Source organism: Eleginops maclovinus, chromosome 2, assembly GCF_036324505.1.
Source record: "Eleginops maclovinus isolate JMC-PN-2008 ecotype Puerto Natales chromosome 2, JC_Emac_rtc_rv5, whole genome shotgun sequence".
Lineage (NCBI taxonomy): Eukaryota > Metazoa > Chordata > Actinopteri > Perciformes > Eleginopidae > Eleginops > Eleginops maclovinus.
This window is the reverse complement of record NC_086350.1, coordinates 21346069-21370541: the sequence shown is the minus strand read 5'-3', so window position 1 is coordinate 21370541 and position 24473 is coordinate 21346069. Positions and strand designations below refer to the sequence as shown.

Sequence of the window (24473 nt, the reverse complement as noted above, 5' to 3'; positions counted from 1 at the left end):
ACAAGGTTCAGGGTATAAAGCAAAACAATAAACATGATTGATTTTCATTATCTCATTTGATAAAACATCATATTACTTGATGGCATGTAGCACTGACCCAGGTGTCTACTGGCGAGCACCTTGCGTTTGTGTCGCGCGGATAAACTCACGCACTCTTCTCGAACTCGACCCGTGAGCGCGCCGCGGTGGTGACAGTCGCCATTTTATTTTGAAAATCAAACTGAACTGGAGGCAGAGCGACCCTTCCATTTCGTCAAGTTTGTTGTGCGAAACAAGAAGGGATGAACATCTGAATTACTTTCTTGGGAGCATGGTGAGATGTACAATATATTTGGTAAACAACCGTCGACATATATATATTTTACACCAAAGTAACGATGTTGATACGGGGGATGGCCGTTAGCCACCAGTACGGGGGGGTCTATTTGCTGAAAAGCAGCTGTCATATTGGTCACATTTAGAAGTAATAATTCATTAATTAAGTTACATTTCTCGTGCAAAGTTGGTAACGTACTTCTCTAAGACTTTAGTAGTCACATTTTTGCCGGCGAGATTATTAACGTTGACTCAGTGTAACATTTACGCGTCGTTGCGAGATAGTTAGCACAGGCGACTAGCATAAAGTGTTAGCAATTCCATATATTAGCCAGAGCCCATAGAGATGAGCTAACGTTAACAAGGTTAATGCTAACGTTAGCTTGCACGATCGCGCAAAACCCATCCGCATTATTTGAGGCCTTCACGCTCACGACCGCTGTTTGTGTAACGGTCCCGAAACTGTAGTAAGTGTATAGCTAGCACAACGGACTTTTACAAAAGTAAAACATAATGAAATGAATTGTTCATGGGTTTTAGCAATTCATACAGACCAGCTCGAGAAGGACTGATGTTGCTAATGTTAGCTTCACGCAAATGCTAAGTTGATAGCATTAGCTCGTAGCCTACAGGGAGTTGGTAACATTTCACAGGGGTTAGTTTTAGATATTGACCACTTGGAAGTTGATTTAATGAGAAGATAAATTACTAAAGTGTGATTAAGTAAACGACAGTGTGAAACACATGTAACAAGAAACGTTGACTAAAGCTTTAATGCTTCGGTAAACATGTTGGCTAACGTTAACTTTAACTTCTCTCCTAGCAAGTGTTTATCAGCGTCATGGTAATGTTAGCTTAGTTAGCTAGGACGCCCGACTTGCCACAGGAGTATTGTCTTCTAAAGGATTGCTGTGAATCCATTAATTCACATAGCCATTTATCATATAGGTTGTTCTAGTACATATATGAATGCCAAACGTTAATTAACACGTAAGACATATCGCTTGCTGGTAATATTGCTAACTTACGTTAGCTTGCTCTTTGTTTCGATTGGTGATTTGAACTCTCAGTCCATTAGTCAATAGACATGTGCATTTGGCTGCATTTTAAATGCTACTTATTTCTAAATTTGTTGATAAAGCTGCGACAGTGTTTATGCAATTGTTAACTGCAATGTAGGTGGGTTCGGTAAGCAACTTAAGCAACGGAACCTGTGTACCAGATTTCTGGGTACACTCGAGGCCTAGTGACGTTATAAGCTATGGGTACGGCAGGTTTTTAGTATTACAATATCTCCGAGAAGCTACTGTACTAACGTAAGTGGCTAAAACCTCGTGTTGACCCTATTTTGGGATTTTTTTAGCAGATGAATATCTGGGCAACCAACGAACAATTGATTTTACTGCTATGCACGTAGGCCTCAACGCTTGTAACAAAACATTTTGTTGTCAAACCATTGTAAAAAAATGTGCTGCATGAAAGTAATACTTCAGAACTCAAGGTTTAGTGGTTAACACAGGAATTCCCCTTTTTGTTTCTTGTATTTTATTTGTGTTCCACAACTTTTGCACTGTTTTTAAAATCACATTTAACTTGTTTTTCCCTTTCATTACAGATGCTGAACTTGATTTTAAACTGAAGGACTTTACCTAGCACTGGGACCCACTGATCGGAAAACCCATTTGGAAGCTTATATATATTTTTACACTTTTGGGGGGGGGGAGCAGAAGTAACCTATCACTGAAGTGACAAAAGGGGAATAATGGTGATTTTGCGCCGTGCTCGGCCGCCTGCTTCCGCCCCGAACAGCAATGAATCTTGACTCGCTTTCGCTGGCTTTGTCTCAAATCAGCTATCTGGTGGACAATTTAACTAAGAAAAACTATCGAGCCAGCCAGCAGGAAATACAGCATGTAAGTGATGGCATTGGCATGAAGTACATTTTGTTCATCATTTATCTCCCTGAAGCGTGCTAATATGTATCTCATCGTGTCCACTTGTTCTGGATGTTTTGCCTGTATTCTCCCAGATTGTGAATCGTCACGGTCCTGAGGCAGACAGGCATCTACTTCGCTGTCTCTTCTCTCATGTGGATTTCAGTGGCGATGGTAAAAGCAGTGGCAAGGACTTTCACCAGGTAATTTTTGATTAGAAACACATCGTTTTTTGTTTTGTTTTTTTTACAAAGATCTTTCTTAGTAGTACTGCATCATACTTTTCCTGAAAAGCAACAGAAAATGGCTTTTCAGACACTGTATTTGTTGTTGGTTTCCTTAAAATGTACTTTTAGTTTCTTCAAAATTTACAATGGTTGTATTAAATTTGGCCTGCTGTTTTTTGAAGTGAAAAAAAAGACTTCCCAGGAAGGTCTCATATCCTATACGCATTTGTAGTAAATATAGTGGACATGCGCTAGGAGGACACTTTATTTTTGTGGGATGTTTATCCTTCAAAGCTTGGCAAACAAATGATCTCCTTCAATTTCAGGGGACAGTGTGTCCATTAACCCAGTGAGATAATATTTAGAAGATTGCAGCTGTTGGTATCGTTGCACTATTTAAAAAAAAACATAACTGATAAAACCCAGCTGATTGTTTCTTTGGGAGGCCTATTTCCAACTATCCTTTGGTTGAGTCAGCTATTTTAGCCCGGTGCGTCTGCTTAAAGTGTATGTGCTTATAAATCACTGGATTACCAACTGTGTTCTCTGCACTGAAATCTTTTAACCTCTGGGATATTGCTCATTTTGCAGCCATCAGTTACTACGTTTGTATTGCTCTTTAATTCTGGGATTTTTCTCCATGTTTGTGCATGAAAAGGGGAAAAAAATAGCATCAATAGGAAGTCTTTATTTCAGAAATGTTTTCATGTACAATATTTTCCCCCCTTATTTTGAATTTACTATAATTATACATTTACTCAGTACTGCTTATTGTTTCATCTGTTAGACTGTCGTATCTTATTCTTCACCTGCCTCTGTTCTGTTTCCTCTCTTCTTCTCTGTACGTTTCCCTTTTCAACTTGCCCAAGACACAGTTTCTGATCCAGGAGTGTGTGTCGCTGATATCAAAGCCAAACTTTATTGCTACTCTGTGTTACGCCGTTGACAATCCCCTTCATTACCAGAAGGTAAGGAGCAGAAGTCCGAATTTCTGTGTAATTCCTCCGGTTTCCCGGGTGTATGGCAGATCTGATTGATAGATTAATTCTAAGTTAGAAGTTAAGTTAAAACATACAACTTGAAGCAACTACTCACAGGTTAGCTAAATCAAATCCAATATCAGTTTGTCATAGTTATTAACGTTACATCCCTACTAAAAGGCTCTCTTTAAAATGACATGTTGGCCTTTAACTTAGTCAGCAACGCATGAGTGTACAGATATTTTGCAAGGGTTTATACATATTAAAATTAAAATGTATTAATGTGTTTGACACAAACTTTCTTTCAGAGTTTGAAGCCCTCGGCCCACCTCTTCACTCAACTGAGTAAAGTTCTTAAGCTCAGCAAAGTCCAAGAGGTAAGACTGACCTGCAATGGGCTTCATTATTTACAAGTGTGAATTGGACAATTTACAAACAATGCATGGTTTACATTTGGGCAAAAAGGGAGTATTGACTGTCAACACAAGGGACCCCAAGACAATCTGTAATGAGAAAACATTTCTGACTGTATTTTTAATTCATGTATTTCCCAGGTGATATTTGGACTTGCTTTGCTCAACTCAAGCAACGCAGACCTTCGTGGTTTTGGTAAGTAGATCTAAAGCCACGGATTATCCCACTCTTTGTTTTTAACTAGCCGTGATGTTGACTGTAAATATGAAACTTATCAAACATTTGAAGTACTGCAGATAAGCCTGACTTAAAACAAAAACTAGGATGGCCGAGTCCTGCTGCTGGCGTGGGCTTGAAATAAACCTTAGCTGAAATCTGTAGGCACCAAACATCCCTTATTTTCTATAACCAAAAGCTTGGGAACTTTTACACATGCCTGTTTTCTGGCTTCCAGTTTAACATCATATCTTTCTACTGTGAGCAAAATATGACTCTGCAGCGATAAATGAACCTGTAGATCACAAATACAATAGTGCGGAACTCTGATAAATCCGGTTGGGAGGTTGCTATAACCATGTCAGTGTCATATTGATAAATGCAAGTTTGGAGTTTCAAACCATAAAATAAGTAACATTGTTTAGAAATAAATCAGTAACTACTGACAACAAGTATTAGAAAAATAAAACATGTAATGTTTATAAAAGCCACATATAAGAACAAATAAATACTAAACTTTTTGAGGGGAAAGTTGTGCTAATTAATTTAATTTAACAAAAATAGCCCCCCCCTTTTTTAAATTATTTTTATAAGGGCGTATTGCTGAGTTGTGATACAGATTGGTTACACATGGGCAGACAGGCGCTATCTAAATGATCTCAGGAAGGTTTAGTGATTGCTACATCACTTTAAACACACAGTTGTGTTGGTTCATTATTTGTATAAACTGTATAAAAGTATGTCTTTGTTTTTTTTAACTTGATTGGTTTACCGTTTCCTCAGCTGCGCAGTTCATCAAACAGAAACTCCCCGACCTCCTGCGGTCATACGTTGACGCAGATCTCGGAGGAAACCAGGAAGGTGGCTTTCAGGACATTGCCATAGAGGTCTTGCAGTTACTCCTCTCCCATCTACTATTTGGCCAGAAAGGAGCCAGTGGGGTCGGGCAGGAGCAGATTGACGCCTTCCTGAAGACACTTTGCCGAGGTACGGGGCGTCAACGCAAACCTTTCCTTCAGATATCTACTTCTATTGAATATGTGACAGACTGAATAGAAATGCTACAAGTCCTGTACTCAAATGTTTAATGTCTGTTGTATTTCAGATTTCCCCCAGGAGCGCTGCCCTGTGGTGCTCGCACCACTGCTGTACCCTGAAAAACGGGACATTCTCATGGACAGGATCCTGCCAGACTCGGGGGAGTTAGCTAAGACCATGATGGAGAGTTCTCTCGCAGAATTCATGCAAGAAGTCGGCTATGGCTTCTGTGCTAGGTGAATTTATGTTTACATGGTTCAGTATGGTGTTGTATGTTGAATCAAATGTTTCTAGCCACATGTTTTGAACACAAGTATTACTGCCAAGAGCTAGAATGTTTAAGAAAATCTTCTGACTGTTTCTTTTTTGTCTCCAGTCTGGATGAGTGCAGAAACATAATCGTCCAGTATGGGGTGAGAGAGGTGACAGCCAGCCAGGTGGCCAGAGTCCTGGGCATGATGGCGCGTACCCACTCTGGCCTGACTGACGGTATCCCACTACAGGTGAGACGCTTTATTTGAATATATTCTTCGTAAGTTAGTGCTCGTGTATAATATGAAAGAGTTCCCTTGACGATATCATTGTGAACTATGGGTTCATGCTGGTACTGGCTTGTGGATTATTTTAAGCACACAATGGTTTAATTTTCTATTCTTTTGTGTTTTCCCTTGCAGTCCATCTCTGCTCCAGGTAGTGGTATCTGGAGTGATGGCAAGGATAAGAATGACGGCTCGCAGGCACACACGTGGAATGTGGAGGTTCTCATCGATGTTGTGAAAGAAGTGGTAAGTGACCAATCCGTTTCCATTTGATGACCGATGTATCCAACATTTCCCAGTGTCACTGTCATTTTAATCGGTCAAATTCTGCACCAGTATATCTCCCAATGCCATTCATTTATTTATGTAAAGGTTGTTTTTAAAAGCCTGCTGATGTTGAACTTGTGTTTCCTTTGACTGTGCCCTAGAATCCCAACCTTAACTTCAAAGAGGTGACCTATGAGCTGGACCACGCAGGATTTATAATCCGGGACAGTAAAGGCCTGCATATCGTGGTGTATGGCATTCAGAGGGGGCTGGGCATGGAGACCTTTCCTGTTGATCTCATCTATCGGCCATGGAAACACGCAGAGGGACAGGTAACTGACCGACATCTGGATCATGGGATTGGCATGTTTTTAATTGGGATGGGTAACATGATTAAAAATAGATGTTGCTGTACAAATATATCAATAAAGATGAATGATAATGCAAAGTGGGAATTGTCTTGGGGTTTGAAAGGTTAAGGATGTATTCCAACTTTAAATCTCAAATTGCTTTTTCTGTTTTCAGCTGTCCTTCATTCAGCACTCTCTGATGAGCCCAGAAGTGTTTTCCTTTGCCGACTACACTTGCCACACTGTGGCCATAGACATCCTGAAGGCCCCCCCGGAGGATGACAACAGAGAGATCGCAACCTGGTATGGAGCTTCGCTTTAAATCATTTATTTACCTTTCTCCTGCATGTCACTCAGCTGTAGTTGAATCGATATAATGTGGATGTGTTTTTGACTGATTTCCCCGGAACTCTTCACAGGAAAAGTCTGGACCTGGTGGAGAGCCTGCTGAGACTGTCGGAGGTTGGCCAGTACGAGCAGGTGAAGCAGCTGTTCAGCTTTCCCATCAAGCACTGCCCAGACATGTTGGTGCTGGCATTGCTGCAGATCTCCACCTCTTGGCACACACTGCGCCATGAGCTCATCTCCACCCTGATGCCCATCTTCCTGGGCAACCACCCTAACTCTGCCATCATCCTGCACTACGCCTGGCACGGACAGGTTGGTGATACAGCTCTCTGCTCTCAAGTCAGGAGGTCATGCGTTTGTCCTCGGTGCTTACTCTTCTGATTATTTGTTTCCCTGGTTTATGTATACTTATAAAACCTGGCGTTTTTTTTCCAGGGACAGTCTCCCTCCATCCGTCAGCTTATTATGCATTCAATGGCCGAGTGGTACATGAGAGGGGAGCAGTATGACCAGGCCAAGCTGTCGCGCATCCTGGATGTGGCCCAGGACTTGAAGGTTCTTCAGAAAATACTACATTTTCACCTACATTAACTTATAAGAAATAGCAGAATAATTAAGCTAGACTGTTTCATTTAATAATGTGACTCCGTATGTTTTTCAAATGTTTTAGGTTTCTCTAGTTTGTACTTAACAATGCATTAAAATAAGACCCATTTGAAGGATACAGGCCATGTTTCCTGTGCTTGTCTTCATGTATCTGTTGTATGTGTACTCTTCATGGTAAATAAGGCAGTGTTTCTGTTTTTTGTCCCCCTCTCAGTCTCTATCGATGTTGCTGAATGGTACTCCATTTGCCTTTGTTATTGACCTTGCTGCACTTGCTTCTCGCCGTGAATACCTCAAACTTGATAAATGGCTGACTGACAAAATCCGAGAGCACGGGGTAAGTCTTCAAACTGATTAGAGTTGTTCTAAAGTACAACGATAAGGATTGTTAGGGTTCCTGTCTCCTGTATTTTAAAATCCTTTTGTATGTTTTGTCAGGAACCTTTTATCCAGGCGTGTGTGACATTCCTGAAGAGGCGCTGCCCATCCATTATGGGGGGTCTGACACAAGACAAGGACCAGCCCAAAAGTGCCCAGCTGCCCCCGGAGACCTTAGCCACCATGCTGGCCTGCCTGCAGTCCTGTGCGGGGTGAGGAGACATATCATCACTGTCCTTTTATTCTCTTTTTAGAAAACAGTTTATTAAACTTGTGTTAAATGTCTTGCATATTAAAAGTTTTTTATAGACACCAATTACTATATATTTTTTAATTAGGTACATATTTGTTCTCATTCTTCCTCAGGAGTGTGTCCCAGGAGCTCTCAGAGACCATCCTGACCATGGTTGCCAACTGCAGCAATGTAATGAATAAAGCCCGGCAACCTCCACCGGGGGTGATGCCAAAGGGAAGGGCCCCCAGCACCAGCAGCCTGGATGCCATCTCTCCTGTACAGGTACCTTCACATAAAAATGATATCACTCCAGACTTCATAATGCCTTTTCATGTTGGAAATTGGTGTTAACAAAAGAGATCTGAATACATCTAAAAATAATAATGAATCTCTTTCTTACTTTTTCTAGATGGACTCTCTCCCCGGCATGGGGTCCCTAAATCTGGGGGGCACAGCCACCTCCCACACTCAGAGCATGCAGGGCTTCCCAACCTCACTGAGCTCAGCGTTCAGTAACCCCCAGTCACCGGCTAAAGCCTTCCCTCCCCTCACTAACCCCAACCCCAGTACACCATTTGGGGGCATTGGGAGCCTGTCCTCGCAGCTTCCTGGCATGGACTCTGGTAAAATGCTCTTCAATTTGTTTTCATTTATAAACGTCCACAACACGCATACATGCCTAAAGTCACACTGCATTGAAAGCCGTTTGAGCCTGAGCTTACTGTGGCACAGCTTGTGTTTGATGCTCTTGGAAAGCGTGTTGTAAAGGTTAACACAGGAGGTGACGTCCGTATGGATTGAAAAGACTGATCTTGTTTTACTTTCAGGTCCCCTGGGCACAGGCATTGGCTCCGGTATTGGCTCTAGTCTGGGGATGCCGACTGTGAACACAGACCCATTTGGCACCAGGAAGATGAGCACACCGGGCCTGAACCCACCCACCTTTCAGCAGAGTAAGAGAAGAGCCTTCGAGTTGTGGTAGCAGTGAGACTGTAGCACTGCATTTCTTCTGCAGTCATGTTGATTAGCATGGTTCATTCTGAGGCATCAAAGCGTGCCTCACAAATGCAGTTAAGGCAAAGTTATAGTATTCACCAAGAGCTTTTCAAAGGTTCCTGCAGAGTTTAACCTCTAATAAACAATTTATGAACTGTTTTGGTAATAAAGGAAAAGCAGATCAGTCTTCTGGTGTTAGCCGACAGCCGCACTTTAATATCATTTGTGTAATTTTTAAGCATCACAGGTTTGACTTGATCAGTAAAAATGCTATCTGTTTGCAACAATACTTTTCTCCACTAGTGATGGACTACAACATTCAAGTAAATAACAGGCTCTGTTTAAAATGTACTTTCCTGCTCTTTTTCCCAGCTGACCTTTCTCAGGTGTGGCCCGAGGCGAACCAGCACTTTAGTAAGGAGATAGACGACGAAGCAAACAGTTACTTCCAGCGCATCTACAACCATCCACCTCATCCGACCATGTCCGTGGATGAAGTATGTAGTGCTTTTTTTCTCATTAGTCCCTGCAGACATTGACAGAAGTTGATGAAACTATTCTCAGAACTGCGCTCTTTGAATTGACTCCTCCCCCAAACCACCTCTTCCTAGGTCCTGGAAATGCTGCAGCGGTTCAAGGATTCAACCATCAACCGGGAGCGAGAGGTGTTCAACTGCATGCTACGGAACTTGTTCGAGGAGTACCGGTTCTTCCCCCAGTACCCGGACAAAGAGCTGCACATCACTGCCTGCCTCTTTGGTGGCATAATTGAGAAGGGGCTCGTCACCTACATGGCCCTGGGTTTGGCCCTCCGATACGTTCTTGAAGCCTTAAGAAAACCGTACGGATCCAAAATGTATTACTTTGGAATTGCCGCCCTAGATAGGTTTAAAAACAGGTATATTGATGGCTTCTTTTTCAAAAGGAATATGAATGTAACGTTGTCTTGTCTTAAGCTAACGTCTTTTGTATTTCTAGACTAAAGGACTATCCTCAGTATTGTCAACATCTGGCTTCAATTGCCCACTTCTTGCAATTCCCCCACCATTTACAAGAGGTAATCAGGTTTCCTTAATTTATCTTGGCTCAGCAGCTTATCTAGTCCCAGCTGTCTGTATGACGGGGCTTACCGTTACAGCTCAATTAAATCTCCCGCTCTGCTTCTTCCGATATCCTGTGCGTGCAGTATATCGAGTATGGCCAACAGTCACGGGACCCTCCGGTGAAGATGCAGGGCTCCATCACCACGCCAGGAAGTCTGGCACTGGCGCAGGTCCAGTCGCAGCAACCCGGGGTCCCTAAAGCTCCACAGCCAGGTCAGCCCAGCACTCTGGTCACCACCACCACCACCACAACCACGGTAGCCAAGACCCCAACCATCACAAGACCCACACCCAGCACCTTCAAGAAGGATGTGCCGGTGAGTTTGGCTTTAATTGATCTCAAGACACCCTAATCTGTGCCTTGTCAATGCTTTAATTAGTTTTTTTTACCACATTAAAGAATTAGAAACTGTAAATCTTGTTTCAAATGTTGTTGTTGTTCCTACCTGCAGCCCTCTATAAACACAACCAACATTGACACCCTGCTGGTGGCCACTGACCAGACAGAACGGATTGTAGAGCCTCCAGAGAATGTCCAGGAGAAAATAGCTTTCATCTTCAACAACCTTTCTCAGTCCAACATGACACAGAAGGTAAAGTAAAATGTACAAAATAACATCATAACCACATATTCTAAGGCCTAGGTCATCGAAAAACAAGGCCTTAATGATCAAAGTGTCTTCAAACAATCTTTGAAAAGTCCTAACTCTAGTCTAACCTGAGCTCTAGAAATGCTAGGAGAAAGATAATGGTCAGGGACAGTTCTTTTTAAACGATATTTGCTTTCTTCTCCAGGTTGAGGAGTTGAAGGAGACGGTGAAGGATGAGTTCATGCCCTGGGTGTCTCAGTACCTGGTGATGAAGCGTGTCAGCATCGAGCCCAACTTCCACGGCCTCTACTCCAACTTCCTGGACACTCTCAAGAACCCTGAGTTTGTCAAGATGGTCCTCAATGAGACTTATAGAAACATCAAGGTAAACCACTGGGGGGTAACATATGTTTGTGTAGTCTGAAATGTCACGACTCCACCATTTTCCTACACGCTGCGTGCAATGTTGTTGGTTTGAAATCATAAATTGTTGTTGGCTGTTTTAAACTTGAGTCTTCCATACTGACACTCATTTCTCTCAGGTTCTGTTGACATCTGACAAGGCAGCTGCCAACTTCTCAGATCGCTCGCTGCTGAAGAACCTGGGCCACTGGTTGGGCATGATCACACTGGCCAAAAACAAGCCTATCCTTTACACAGTCAGTTTGAAACAGCTCTTAGATTGTTGTGAGATTTTCTCCTTTAATCTTTCCAGTTGACTAAATTACAGTGTCCTTTTCCCAGGATTTGGAAGTCAAGTCTCTGCTACTGGAAGCTTATGTGAAAGGCCAGCAGGAGCTCCTCTATGTGGTTCCATTCGTGGCCAAGGTTTTGGAGTCCAGTCTGCGAAGCATGGTGGGTGAAATAGGTGTCGACTGAGCGGTGTGCCAAAAATGTTTCCTAATGCCTCTGCCCAGTCCTGTCATGAAGTCATATTTACTTTAACAAATAACGCATAATTCTTCTCACACAGTTCATTACATTAACTGAACAACTGATGTATTTAATGTGTCTGGCATTTTAGGTCTTCAGGCCCCAGAACCCCTGGACCATGGCCATCATGAATGTTCTCGCAGAGCTGCATCAGGAGCATGACCTCAAGGTAACAAATTGCTCTTCCTATGCAGCAAACTCACTGTGGCATCTCATAGAAATCAGTTTGAATGATGAATATTGTTAAAAAGTCAAACATAAAGACAACAAATGGATTCATTCATCACAAAACAGAAATCATTGGTGCTTTGAATGCAAAAAACAACGATATTCCATACAGACCCAACCTGTATGCGTAAGCTGATACAAAAACAACTTCTCACGTTGTCCTCTTGTTCACTACAGCTGAACCTGAAGTTTGAGATTGAAGTTCTGTGTAAGAACTTGTCTTTGGACATCAACGACCTGAAGCCAGGGACCCTGCTAAAAGACAAAGACAAGCTGAAGAGTCTCGAAGAGCAGCTGTCTGCACCAAAGAAAGAGGCCAAGCCTCCGGAGGAGATGCTGCCAGTTTCTACCACAGGTAAAGGCTCCTTAGATACCCTTTACTTTGTTATTTTGCTGCGCTCTACGTACTGTGCATTACAACTTTGACAGATTTAAGCTACAACGTTTGTTTGAGTTAAAAGTGTTCACTTTAAACGTATGGTATAAAGGAAGCAGTAATGCCCGGCCCTCTGCAATAATTAAAGACATTACGGCCCATAGTTCTTTCAGTTCAGCTAAAAATACTTTTTCCAATTTCTTATTTTTTTTATATCAAATCTTAATTTAAAGAAAGCAATTTTAAGAACACATTTTTATGTAAAAACTGAAAGTCTGAAATACTGTATTACTTGTTCTTGTTGCTGATTTTTTGCTTTCTGTTTAGGTTTTCTGGACTTTAATCAAATTCCTGTTTTGCGACCAACAGGGGACTTTGTTCCTTTCGCTGCCCCCCCCTCAACTCCAGCAGCCACCACCACCCCTTGCACAACCACTGGCCCCCCCACCCCTCAGTTCAGTTACCACGATATTAATGTGTATGCCTTGGCAGGCCTGGCTCCACACATCAATATAAATGTCAATGTAAGTGATGGGCCCACAGACCACTGACGGAGACCTCTCTCTGGCTGCTTTTATCCCTTCAATCATTTTTTCTATTGTGTCTTTCCTCTTTAGATCCCACTGCTGCAGGCCCACCCCCAGCTGAAGCAGTGTGTACGGCAGTCAGTGGAGCGTGCTGTTCAGGAGCTAGTGCACCCTGTGGTTGACCGCTCTATCAAAATAGCCATGACGACCTGTGAGCAAATCATCCGGAAGGACTTTGCTTTGGATTCAGAGGAGTCCCGCATGCGTGTGGCTGCCCACCATATGATGAGGAACCTGACTGCCGGCATGGCCATGATCACCTGCCGCGAGCCCCTGCTCATGAGCATCGCCACCAACCTGAAGAACAGCTTTGCTGCTGCGCTAAGGGTGAGCGGAAGGTCTTTAAATGCTAAAGTTCCCTTGTACATGAAGAGGAAAAATCCTAGCAAGATTTCTGACCTTTTCACTATTGCTTCACTTGTCTATTCTCTCAGGCACCAACCCCACAACAGAGGGAAATGATGGAAGAGGCTGCAGCCAGGATTGGTCAAGACAACTGTGAATTAGCATGCTGCTTCATTCAGAAAACAGCTGTGGAGAAGGCTGGCCCTGAAATGGACAAGAGACTAGCCACGGTGAGACCTGAAGCACATGAGCGGAACACTTGTGAATATACATTTACTTCTAATGCATGAACAATGGCAGAAGCATCCAATTTCCTAACTGTTCCTTTAACTCTTCCAGGAGTTTGAGCTGAGGAAGCACGCGCGCCAAGAGGGACGGCGGTACTGTGACCCTGTTGTTCTGACGTACCAGGCTGAGCGAATGCCAGAACAGATCAGACTCAAGGTAACATCACCGTCACATGGACACATGCAGCATATCCAAAGATAATGACATTTTTCCTCAGTTACTAGATCTGTGACACACTCACAAAGCATGAGATGGTAACAAAATGCTTTGTTGTTTTGCAGGTGGGAGGCGTGGACCCGAAGCAGCTGGCTGTGTATGAGGAGTTTGCCAGGAACGTTCCAGGTTTCTTACCCAGCAATGATCTCTCGCAACCCACTGGCTTCTTGGCTCAGCCGATGAAGGTGAGCTTCACTTCTGAGAAACACAAAACTGCAGAAATAAAAAGACTAGGGAAGCCGGGGTTTGAAGTACAGATGCACTGTTTGACCGGTCGAGTCTTTGCTCCTCAAATTTCCAGTGTGCTGCATTTGCTTTGCAGTGAGTGATAGAGATGAATGTTACAGCCACACAACACACGGTGCACAAAGCAACAGCTGCGGCTCTGAATACATCATGTGGTTGGTGCCTACATTCTTCAGAGTGAGTGAAGAAGACATAAGCCGTGGACAATCAACCCTTAAAGCAAGGTTTAGACGAGCAAAATGGCCTACAACTTTGTTTTGGAGAAAGTTATTTTAATGGTCAACGTTTGTTGTGTGAACATACAATCGAAATGTGAAAGAACATCAGAGCAATCTTAAACCTCTGTAAAAAATAATTATACTGAAAATGTTATTATTAAAAAAGGAATTGGCTCAAAAGAGAATCAGTGATTTTAAATAAACAGTTTTCGTCCAGAGATGAACTGAGTGTTTGGTGCCAATCTGAACTTTGTAATACCTTTACTTTCAGCAAAGATGGCCCTATGTCATTCCTGATTGGGTAAATGTTTATAAGACACTAAAGCTGCCAGCACATCTCCAAGTGCCACATAGTAGTAATAATAATAATACATTGTATTTCAATAGCATACTTTAAAAACAGCAGTATCTCAAGGTGCTGCACAATGCTATGAAGGAGAAAAGAAACGCATTAAAATGAAATAAATATTTATCCAAGGATCATATTTAATAAAATGCATATAAAAGAAACCAAACTAGGGAGCTGAGCTTTAAAAAGAAAAAGGTTAAGAGCATAAAAGGTTTAAAAATAAAGGACGGTCAGTGAAACGTGGCGAGGAACACTTGTTTCAGTCAGGAAAGTCTTGCCACAGACGGGTTCTGCTGTTTTAAACCCTCAGAACTGAATTCTATCTCTGTATCCCCGTTAACAGCAACAGGCCTGGGCCACGGATGATGTCGCTCAGATCTACGACAAGTGCATGGCAGACTTGGAGCAACATCTTCATGCCATCCCTCCGGCCCTCGCCATGAACCCCCTGACCCAGGCTCTGCGCAGCCTGCTGGAGGCTGTGGCGCTGGCCCGGAACTCAAGGGACGGCATCGCTGCACTCGGCCTTCTGCAGAAGGTAGGACACTTTAGCATTTACTCTTCAGAAGTTGTGAGGGAGGCGATGTAAAGGATTTATTCATGCTTACTTGTGGTTTGTCTAACTCCCAGGCTGTTGAGGGTCTCCTGGATGCTACCAGTGGAGCTGACGCAGACCTGCTGCTCCGCTACAGAGAGTGCCACCTGCTGGTGCTCAAAGCCCTGCAGGACGGACGGGCCTATGGACCGCAGTGGTGCAATAAGCAGATCACCAGGTGAGCCACAACATGTCTGATTGAAGCTTCTCTATTAGCTCAGATTATACAATCTCGTTTAGCCTGGGTAAATGATTGTAAATGTGATCAAACGTTGGTTTGAGTGATGCTGAACGTGTTCTGTGTGACTTCAGGTGGCTACATGTGGAGGATGTTGTTAATATTTGCTCCTGGTGTTGACTTGCCGTGTTTGTTTCCAGATGTCTGATTGAATGCCGCGATGAGTACAAATACAACGTGGAGGCAGTGGAGCTTCTGATCAGGAACCATCTTGTGAATATGCAGCAGTACGACCTGCACCTGGCACAGGTACATTTACTGTTTCATCTTCATCCTGTAGTTTTGTGTGGTGGCAATTATTCCTATTCAGATCCAATAAAGTGTTTTTGTTTCTTTAACTCTGGTGCAAAAGCATGTTTTTTGGCTTGTCATTCTGGACCTTGATCTATAGATTTTTGATGTGTTTTTCTGGCCAAGTAACATTTCAAGTTCCATTATAATCTTAACCTTGTTTTTGAATTTTCTTCCAGTCGATGGAGAATGGACTGCACTACATGGCCGTAGCGTTTGCCATGCAGTTGGTGAAGCTGCTGCTGGTGGATGAGCGCAGCGTCAGCCATGTGACGGAGGCCGACCTCTTCCACACCATCGAGACTTTGATGAGGACCTGTGCACACTCCAGAGCCAACGCACCTGAGGGGTAAACACATTTAATTTTCCTGTTCATTAGGGGGATTATGTGGAAGAATGTGGTGCTTTTATAACCCACGTCATTCCTTTATACTCAAACAAATGTATGCCATAATTCACCTTGCTATAGTTTGTAATTTGTTATTTGGAAGTATTTACTACTCCACCTAGAACTCGATGTTAATCTTTAACAATGACTGTGAGACGGCTTAAACTGACTCTGTCCTCTCCAGCCTTCCCCAGCTGATGGATGTCGTTCGCTCCAACTACGACGCCATGATTGACCGGGCCCACGGAGGACCCAACTTCATGATGCACTCTGGGATCTCCCAGGCTTCAGAGTATGACGATCCTCCCGGCCTGAGAGAGAAGGCCGAGTACCTCCTGAGGGAGTGGGTCAACCTGTACCACTCAGCGGCTGCTGGCAGGGACAGCACCAAAGCTTTCTCTGCTTTTGTTGGACAGGTAAACACTTAAATCAGTTGTGCAAGTGATCAGAAGTCGCGGCACCCCTTATTTGCTAATTTTGACCTCCTCTTCTGTCTTCCAGATGCACCAGCAGGGCATCCTGAAGACGGATGACCTGATCACGAGGTTCTTCCGGCTGTGCACAGAGATGTGCGTGGAGATCAGTTACCGTGCTCAGGCTGAGCAGCAGCACAACCCAGCAGCCAGCGCAGCCATCATCAGAGCCAAGTGCTACCACAACCTGGACGCTTTCGTCCGGCTCATCGCCCTGCTGGTCAAACACTCCGGAGAGGCCACCAACACGGTGACCAAGATCAACCTCCTCAACAAGGTACAGAAACACTCAAGCAGAAACAGCTGTCAGGCTTCTACAGGCCAGGTCACCTGATTCTGATTTCACTCTGCGCTGCTTCAGGTGCTGGGTATCGTGGTCGGGGTGCTGATTCAGGACCATGATGTCCGTCAGACCGAATTCCAGCAGCTGCCATACCACCGCATTTTCATCATGCTGCTGCTGGAGCTCAACGCCCCTGAACATGTTCTGGAGACCATCAACTTCCAGACACTCACCGCCTTCTGGTACGACATCCGCACGGATATGATACCAGCTCCTGTGTTCAGAGTTGGAACAGAGAAGGCTCGGCTAGAGATAGAATTGTGCTCAAAATTAAAATGATTAAATATGTGTCCTTTTTTTCCCCCCCTGTAGCAATACCTTCCACATCCTGAGACCAACCAAAGCGCCCGGCTTTGTGTACGCTTGGCTGGAACTCATCTCCCACCGCATCTTCATTGCCAGGATGCTGGCGCACACACCGCAGCAGAAGGTATGCAAGACTAGACTCTCTGTCTTTACATACTCATTATACCTCGCATTTAGTCTTGTTGACACGTCACTGTCGCTGCTTTTTTCTAAAACTGGTTCTTCTTTCAGGGGTGGCCCATGTACGCACAGCTGCTGATTGATCTCTTCAAGTACCTGGCCCCCTTCCTGAGGAATGTAGAGCTCAACAAACCTATGCAAATCCTCTACAAGGTGCGTCTCATGTGTCCCACGTGCAGAGAGTGCTGCCACGTTTGATGACACTGAAACATGTGATGCACTATCATGACTGCTTATTTGGTTGTTGTGGAGTTTGATTTGGTCATTATGCTAAACTAACCCTTGTGAGCATAATACGTGTTGATGTTGATGTGTAAATATTTGGATTACTACAGCTAACCTTGATCTCTCCTCCCCCTGTCGGCTGTTTCAGGGCACCCTGCGAGTGCTGCTGGTCCTGCTGCACGACTTCCCAGAGTTCCTGTGTGACTACCATTACGGCTTCTGTGATGTTATCCCACCCAACTGCATCCAGCTCCGCAACCTCATCCTCAGTGCCTTCCCACGCAACATGAGGCTCCCGGACCCTTTCACACCCAACCTCAAGGTACACACACACACGCATCCCTTGAGATCCTCTGTTATTTACACATTCCCTGCGGTTCCTAAGTGTCTAAATCAGCAGAACCTCTAAGTTTGTGACGTATCAAACAGTCCATACCAGCAGCCTTGTTTGAACTTGTTTAGTTTGACAGCTGATGTCATAAATCGGTGTCTTTATTAACCTCCCCCTCCCCCCGGCTGCAGGTGGACATGCTGAGTGAGATCAACATCGCGCCCCGTATCCTCACCAACTTCACAGGCGTCATGCCTTCCCAGTTCAAGAAGGACCTGGACTCTTATCTGAAGACTCGGTCACCAGTCACCTTCTTGTCTGAGCTGCGCAGCAACCTGCAGGTAGGACCGGTGCCCACTTATTTTATTCAGTTAGCATTGTTGGTATTAGTCTTCAGTATATATATTTTTACCTTCTTTTGTCTCCCAGGTGTCCAACGAGCCAGGAAACCGCTACAACATCCAGCTGATCAACGCACTGGTGTTGTATGTGGGCACACAGGCGATCGCTCACATCCACAACAAGGGCAGCACCCCCTCCATGAGCACCATCACCCACTCTGCACACATGGACATCTTCCAGAACCTGGCAGTGGACCTGGACACTGAGGGTAAGCTGGCAGTGGACAAACCACATCAGTTTTTGTCCAATAGCAGGGGAGCTTGGTGAATCACAGCTTTTTACTGAGTCAGTACTAAACACTTCAGTCCAGCATCCCATGCTGCTTTGAGATATTACTTGCAGGTACATTTAACTTTGTAATGCGTGTTTGTTCTGGTATCAGATTGTTACACATGTGCTGAACAAAAGCCGAGCTCTGATCAGGTTTCTGCACGTGTGTTTTTCAGGACGGTACCTGTTCCTGAACGCGATCGCCAATCAGCTGCGTTACCCAAACAGCCACACCCACTATTTCAGCTGCACCATGCTCTACCTGTTCGCTGAGGCCAACACCGAGGCCATCCAGGAGCAGATCACCAGGTACAACCATCTCTATATAAAGCAGGGCATGTAAGAGTCCCAGAAAGGGTTTAGCATTTTACCACTTCTAGTTCCCTAGCCTTGAAGCAATCAGTCTTTGGTCTGAAATGATGTCTGGGGTTAACACAAGCTTAAGACATTTTTACTTTTGTTCTACGACATCAAACATGCCTGTATTATTTATGATTTGAGCAGAAGGAATACATCGAGCCATCTCAAGTGAATGCTCCTCCTAAATGTGCTGTCTGTTAATGCTTTGTTTTCTCTGCCAGGGTTCTTTTGGAGAGGCTGATTGTGAACAGGCCTCACCCATGGGGGCTCCTCATCACCTTCATCGAGCTGATCAAAAACCCTGCCTTCAAGTTCTGGAGCCATGACTTTGTGCACTGTGCCCCTGAGATTGAAAAGTACGTTAACGTTTGGAGCCGTTGTTGTAGGAAATGTTTTTGTTGCTCTTTGAGACGCTAACTCTCCTCCTCTCTCCTCAGGCTGTTCCAGTCGGTAGCCCAGTGCTGCATGGGACAGAAGCAGGCCCAGCAGGTGATGGAGGGCACCGGTGCCAGCTAGCCTGTGCACCCTCCCGCTCGTAGCCCACGGGAGAGATGCCGCGGCCTTGACCCACTCCCCCACAACACACCTCTCTTCACTGTCGGCACTGGATAAACTGGCAACCAGTCATATAAAATGTGGATGACTACTGCTCACGGATCTAAAGAGTTGGATTTTTGTTGATCCCTTTGGGCTGTGTTGAGATGGAGAGAATGAAGTGGGACATCTTGTTTAATATACTTTTTTTTGAAGCTTTGATGTAAATATTGGAAAAAAGGGAGAACGGGAGAGTAGATGTATGGAGAGCAATGCACATGTCGAATAATATGTATGCTGACATGTAAAGACATCCAAACATATTTTCACTCGCTACCAAAGTCCTTGGTTTGCTTCCCTCCCACATAAATCCTTTTTCCTGACTTTTTTTTTTGTTGTTGCTTTTTGAGGCTGAATGGTAGATTGAAGAAAAGCTGCCTGATACTTTCATTTGATTCCTTTTTTGTCCCAGAGTGGGACAGGAAGATGAAGTTTATTCTCCCGGGTGGGGTGGGGATGTGGGGGTCTTGTGTCGGTGGAGAAAGTCCATTTGAAACTGGCTCTGGATGTCTCTCCCTGGCACTTGTATATTGTGCAAAATGATGGCGACATCGTAACTTTACGATTTGTACAAAGATCCAAATTGAAGAACAACAATAGAAGGACCAATACAGCCCATTTTGTAACATTTTGAATGTTTTGTAAATGTATTGGTCCATGTGTTGTATTTTGTAGTCCTTTCTAGTTTGCCTTTAGTTCTTGCTACTTAACTGCAGTATGCATACATACAGGAAATAAAGCATTCAAACTGCAACGCATCTGTGTTCATTCAGAGACTGCCCCAGTGATGTGACGGGGCCAATACACCACCTGATTTCAGATATATAATCAAATATTCTTTAGAACTGTACATACTCTAATATGAATTACTTTTAAGGTTAAAACCTTGTTTTAACCTTGTTTGCACCTACTTTTGAAGCACTGTGCTTTTTGTTTATTAGGAAAAGAAAACTTGCGTCCAGACCATGAAGTGGCCGTGTCTTGAAAGCATTAGAGGATGACAATCTGGCATATCAAAAGATAAATAGCTAACGGACCCACCATCTGCACTGGTTATGTATTTAAGACGCTCGACTTCTATATGGCAACATTTGAATGCTTCCTCATAATTCAACTTGGTGCAAGTGGAGTCTGTGCTGTATGTCTGCATCAAGTTTAAATCTGCTTATATATGGGAAAAATGAAATCCTTTTTTGGGTAGATCAAATCATGCACATGTTTCATGTGTCAAACATCTATATAATATACATAAGTGCACACCATTTGACATGTTTTAAAAAAAAGCTTTTATTGATGGGGTGTTTTAGGAGACATTTTGTGTTGCTTCTTGATATAAAAAGGACTTTGGTCGGCCTCACTGCTGGAGTCACGACTTGGTGAGCTCCATCAGTCTGTGCAGGATGCTCCTCTGTCCGCAGCGCACCTGAAGGGCACGCTGCTGCCGGCTGCGCAGCCCTTCAGCTACAGCCCCTCCCTCCTCCCAGTCTCCGAAGGAACTCGCAGTCAGGCGGGCAGCTTCATGAATTAGCCATTTCCACGGAGCCTTTAATCCAGGGAGACCCTCGTTAGAGAACGCAAGGGAAATCTCGTCTTCCTCATCTTCCTCCCATCCTTCGTTTTCTTTGAACTCTGAGAACTCCTCCTCTGACATGCACAGCACCTGAAGACACAGAAACATTGTCCAATAAGCCATTCCTCAAGCTTGGTCAACAAAGTGCTCAGGTTTGTACAGGTAAGGTTCAGCTCTCACCTTGAGGGCAGAATGCAGCTCTGCGTCGGTGAGGCAGCCCTGCTTCCCAAACACAAAGACGGCTTTCTCTTGCATCATCTCACGCAGCATCTCCCACTTCTCCTCCACCAGCTGCCGGTCCTGATCGGACTGAATACCTGGGAAGAGAGGAGGCAGATGAGGAGGGAGGGTTCTTCACTTATTTCCTGTCAAACTTTAAATGCAAACCCTTAAAGTACCTTGCGTTGCGACTTTGTAGAAGTTGGTGATGGGGATGTCAGCGGTGTCGTTGGTGTTGTTTTGATGCGGCTCCGTGAAGCCATACATGTGCAGCAGCTGCCAGTTGGCCATCTGCCCGTAGGTGTTAAACACCTCCTCGCCTTTATGAATAGGGCGCACGCAGACCATCTTCAAACTGTCCTGTGAAAGATGGAGAGTTAGAGCCTCCTTTTATGTTAAAAAAAACATACATATTTTCAGATTTGTTTTTATACATTTTGCTTTAATTCTTTTTAATCTGCTACAACTACCTATACTAACTATGGTGGCAGTCAACAAGCCGATATCAATGTTCAAATCTGGTCATCCCTAAAATCTAGATGAGAAAGAATCCATCAAATGAGGCTTGGTTGTTTCCCCTCACCAGTGTAAACTCCAGATTAGCATTGTGATTAGACACATGGTTAAGCATGTCAGCCATTGGAACCATCATCGGTGGGTTAGGGGTTTTCTCCTCGTCCTCGTCGTCATCATCATCTTCATCGTCGTCCTCCTCTTCCTGTGGCTCTTGGAAACTACAGAGAGGGGGGAGGGTGAAAGGGATCTCAGGGTTGAATTTCAAATTTAGAGGGACAAAAAAAGAAACAAAGATCTTTACGTACACAAGTGTTTTTCATCTTGTGCTCACTAACCTGTAGGCCATGACAAAGGCCACAAGCTCTGTGTACAGCTCCAGTGTGTGTGTGCTGGGGTTCCACAGATCAGGGTGCTTTTTGATAAAGGGAAGAACCACATGTGTATATTCCCTCTGGATGTTCACCAGGTCTGTTTCTACAGCCTCTGGAATACCCGTTCCCCTCAGTAGGCCGTCTCTCTCCTCTTTAGACCTGAACAGATAAACTGTGAATTACTGTAAAGATCATTACAAATTCACATAACTCTTATGCATGGTCATTGTTCATCTAATAACACCTCCATAATGTAATGGTAACACCCTCTCTAGTTACCTAAATGTAATTCATACAAAAAAAGGAAGACATTGTGGCAGCCCTGATCTCTAGAATGGAGTTCAGATACTAATTTTAAAATGATTTTTACCAGAACATCGGGTGGTCCAGTGACTTGAAGTTGGTCCACAGAAAGAGGTAGGGTTTCCAGTTGGACTGTGAAGATGTATATTCATACAGCAGAGCCAGCAGCAGGGGAACCCAGCCAGAGGGGCTCTCCAGAGATGACCTCTCTGTGAAGGGTCAGAGAAGGGGTTACAAACAGAGAGGAGCTTCATTCCTGGGAAAGCCACTTCGTTATTATATATCACCTTTCTCCAGCACGGCAGAGACCATGGTTGTTTGCTGGTGGAGAAGAGCTGATCTTGGGATGGTGAATAAAACCTCCCCCTCCTCTATGTTGTCTTTAGCCAGCATCCCATACTCTGCCACTGTTCCCTCTTTACTCACACACACCTACACAGAGAGAGAGATGCTAAAATACCTGGCTAATATGTAAATACTATGAAAAAAGGCAGGGAATTGGTTTGCCTGACTGTCAGATGGCTCCAGGGCTTCAACATACCTTATGGCTGAGTCTCACGCCGACTATGTTGCACCACTGTAGAAAGTTCTGCAGCGGATTAATCTCTGAACTGTAATCCACCTGTCAACGCATGGATACAAACTTGAGCTATCAATATGAGCAGGTAATTGTGACCTAGCTACTTTGCTCTTAGTTTGACTGTTTCATACAATGACAGTCATCTCTACCGCTTAAAGTGGATGAGCAGCACCAACAGTGTAAACAGACTAATTGCGGGTATAACAATGAATAGACAACGTTATTTTTACGTCAATTGAGCCTAACTTCACCATGCATACCGTTATGAATAGAAACCACAACATGCACCTGAAGCAGCTAACGTTACTTGCACGTGAAGCTTACTCTACGTTGTATCTAAGTTATAACGTTAAACAAACACACGTGTAAAAGCAGCCCAAGATGATTCATCTTTGTTTTTTGGTTTAAAATGATTAAATGTGTCACCTTGTGTCGTTTCGCTTCAGTTGCCATCGCGTTAATGTAGTAGTTCAAAACAGAGTACTGGGTAACCACTGACGCTTCTGTTGAATTAGCCCAAAGCTAACTGGAGCATGCGCCATGCGGACAGTGGAGAAAAGAAAACGTGGGTTAAAGTAAGACCCGAAAGCTGACTTGCAGGCAGCTAGTTAATTTGCATGAAATGAGAGCTAAACAGATTTTTTTTTAGCACCATTGCTTTTTGAGGGGAGTTTGTAGTTTTTCAATTGGTTTGACCCATCTTGAACATGGAAAATCATTTTTATGACTTGTGAAATTCTTTAAAAAAATAAAAATTAAAAAAAATTGGTGGATTAGCTCAAAAGCTAAACCTTATCCGTATATGTGTAAATACAAATGTTGCTTTGATTTACAATTTGATATTATTAATTTATAAAATGTCTACATCATATTTATGATTATTGTGTTTTAAAATGTTTCCAGGGATAGTTTGCTGTTTACCTAATGACTACTATAAAGTGTTGTTCAGTCAGACAAGCTTTTCACCTCCAATCGGCGAAATCATGAAATCATCAGCTCTTTTAAGGACAGATGGCTCGTTGGTCTAGGGGTATGATTCTCGCTTTGGGTGCGAGAGGTCCCGGGTTCAAATCCCGGACGAGCCCTAAATTTTGCTCGGTGGTGTTCAAAATAGCATAGGCCATACATTACAAATTCTGATAGCACAGTCAGTGGTGCAATAAAGCTTATAACAAGTATTGTCAGATGTCAATTGCCCAATCAGTAAGAGAGAGACGAAAACAATAGAACACTATTATATAAAAGGTATGCACATCTTTAAAATAAAAAACCTTTTTTTTTTTTTTTACTGAAGTAGATCAGAAATCAGAAATTATTTATTCCTAACTGGGAAAAAAATAATAATGTTGCAGTAGCGAAATACTAAAAGAAGCAAAAACAATTAACAAATAATCACAAGCAAAATAAAATAAATGAGAAATATACATATGTACAAATAAGGCAAAAATATAAATCACTATAATGTAAATGTACAATGTTAAGTGTGAAGGAGTGCATGTCAAGTCCAGTTCACAAGAGAGGCTACGGAGCAGTGAGTTGTCTGCCAGCCAGAGGGGAATTATTGCACAGGGTTATTGCAGTAGGCAGGAATGTTCT

General features: G+C 43.6%; 2 protein-coding genes and 1 non-coding gene across 9 annotated transcripts; 2 read left to right on the top strand and 1 right to left on the bottom strand.

Annotated features, from left to right (window-relative positions):
* Positions 1–189: 189 nt before the first annotated feature.
* Positions 190–20072, top strand: cnot1 (CCR4-NOT transcription complex, subunit 1). Of its 7 annotated transcripts, none has more exons than XM_063896585.1 (49): positions 190–313; positions 1931–2228; positions 2345–2452; positions 3352–3444; positions 3765–3833; positions 4011–4065; positions 4870–5073; positions 5192–5360; positions 5501–5627; positions 5799–5909; positions 6092–6262; positions 6456–6583; positions 6700–6940; positions 7064–7183; positions 7449–7571; positions 7673–7824; positions 7979–8129; positions 8257–8470; positions 8675–8800; positions 9216–9340; positions 9455–9741; positions 9822–9900; positions 10030–10263; positions 10399–10539; positions 10742–10921; positions 11079–11195; positions 11281–11391; positions 11561–11638; positions 11875–12052; positions 12401–12597; positions 12691–12987; positions 13095–13235; positions 13345–13449; positions 13575–13694; positions 14666–14860; positions 14953–15095; positions 15296–15404; positions 15626–15795; positions 16019–16250; positions 16336–16584; positions 16669–16832; positions 16963–17080; positions 17188–17289; positions 17510–17683; positions 17884–18033; positions 18122–18302; positions 18541–18673; positions 18946–19080; positions 19162–20072. In XM_063896585.1, the coding sequence occupies exons 2-49, from the start codon at positions 2127–2129 to the stop codon at positions 19238–19240; spliced, it is 7188 nt and encodes a 2395-aa protein (XP_063752655.1). In that variant the 5' UTR covers positions 190–313; positions 1931–2126; the 3' UTR covers positions 19241–20072. The 7 variants fall into 7 exon arrangements, with proteins under 7 accessions (XP_063752655.1, XP_063752641.1, XP_063752670.1 ...); XM_063896571.1 differs by having other exon boundaries at positions 10021–10263; XM_063896600.1 differs by having other exon boundaries at positions 3346–3444; positions 12443–12597.
* Positions 20073–20593: 521 nt separating this feature from the next.
* setd6 (SET domain containing 6, protein lysine methyltransferase) lies at positions 20594–23431 on the bottom strand. Its single transcript, XM_063896768.1, has 9 exons — positions 23304–23431; positions 22839–22919; positions 22585–22729; positions 22365–22506; positions 21959–22153; positions 21691–21841; positions 21287–21467; positions 21069–21205; positions 20594–20978 (listed from the first exon to the last, which is right to left on the bottom strand). The coding sequence occupies exons 1-9, from the start codon at positions 23328–23330 to the stop codon at positions 20685–20687; spliced, it is 1353 nt and encodes a 450-aa protein (XP_063752838.1). The 5' UTR covers positions 23331–23431; the 3' UTR covers positions 20594–20684.
* A 459-nt stretch (positions 23432–23890) lies between these two features.
* On the top strand, positions 23891–23962 carry trnap-ugg (transfer RNA proline (anticodon UGG)). The gene has a single exon. It is a non-coding gene; the product is annotated as a tRNA-Pro (tRNA).
* Positions 23963–24473: the final 511 nt, after the last annotated feature.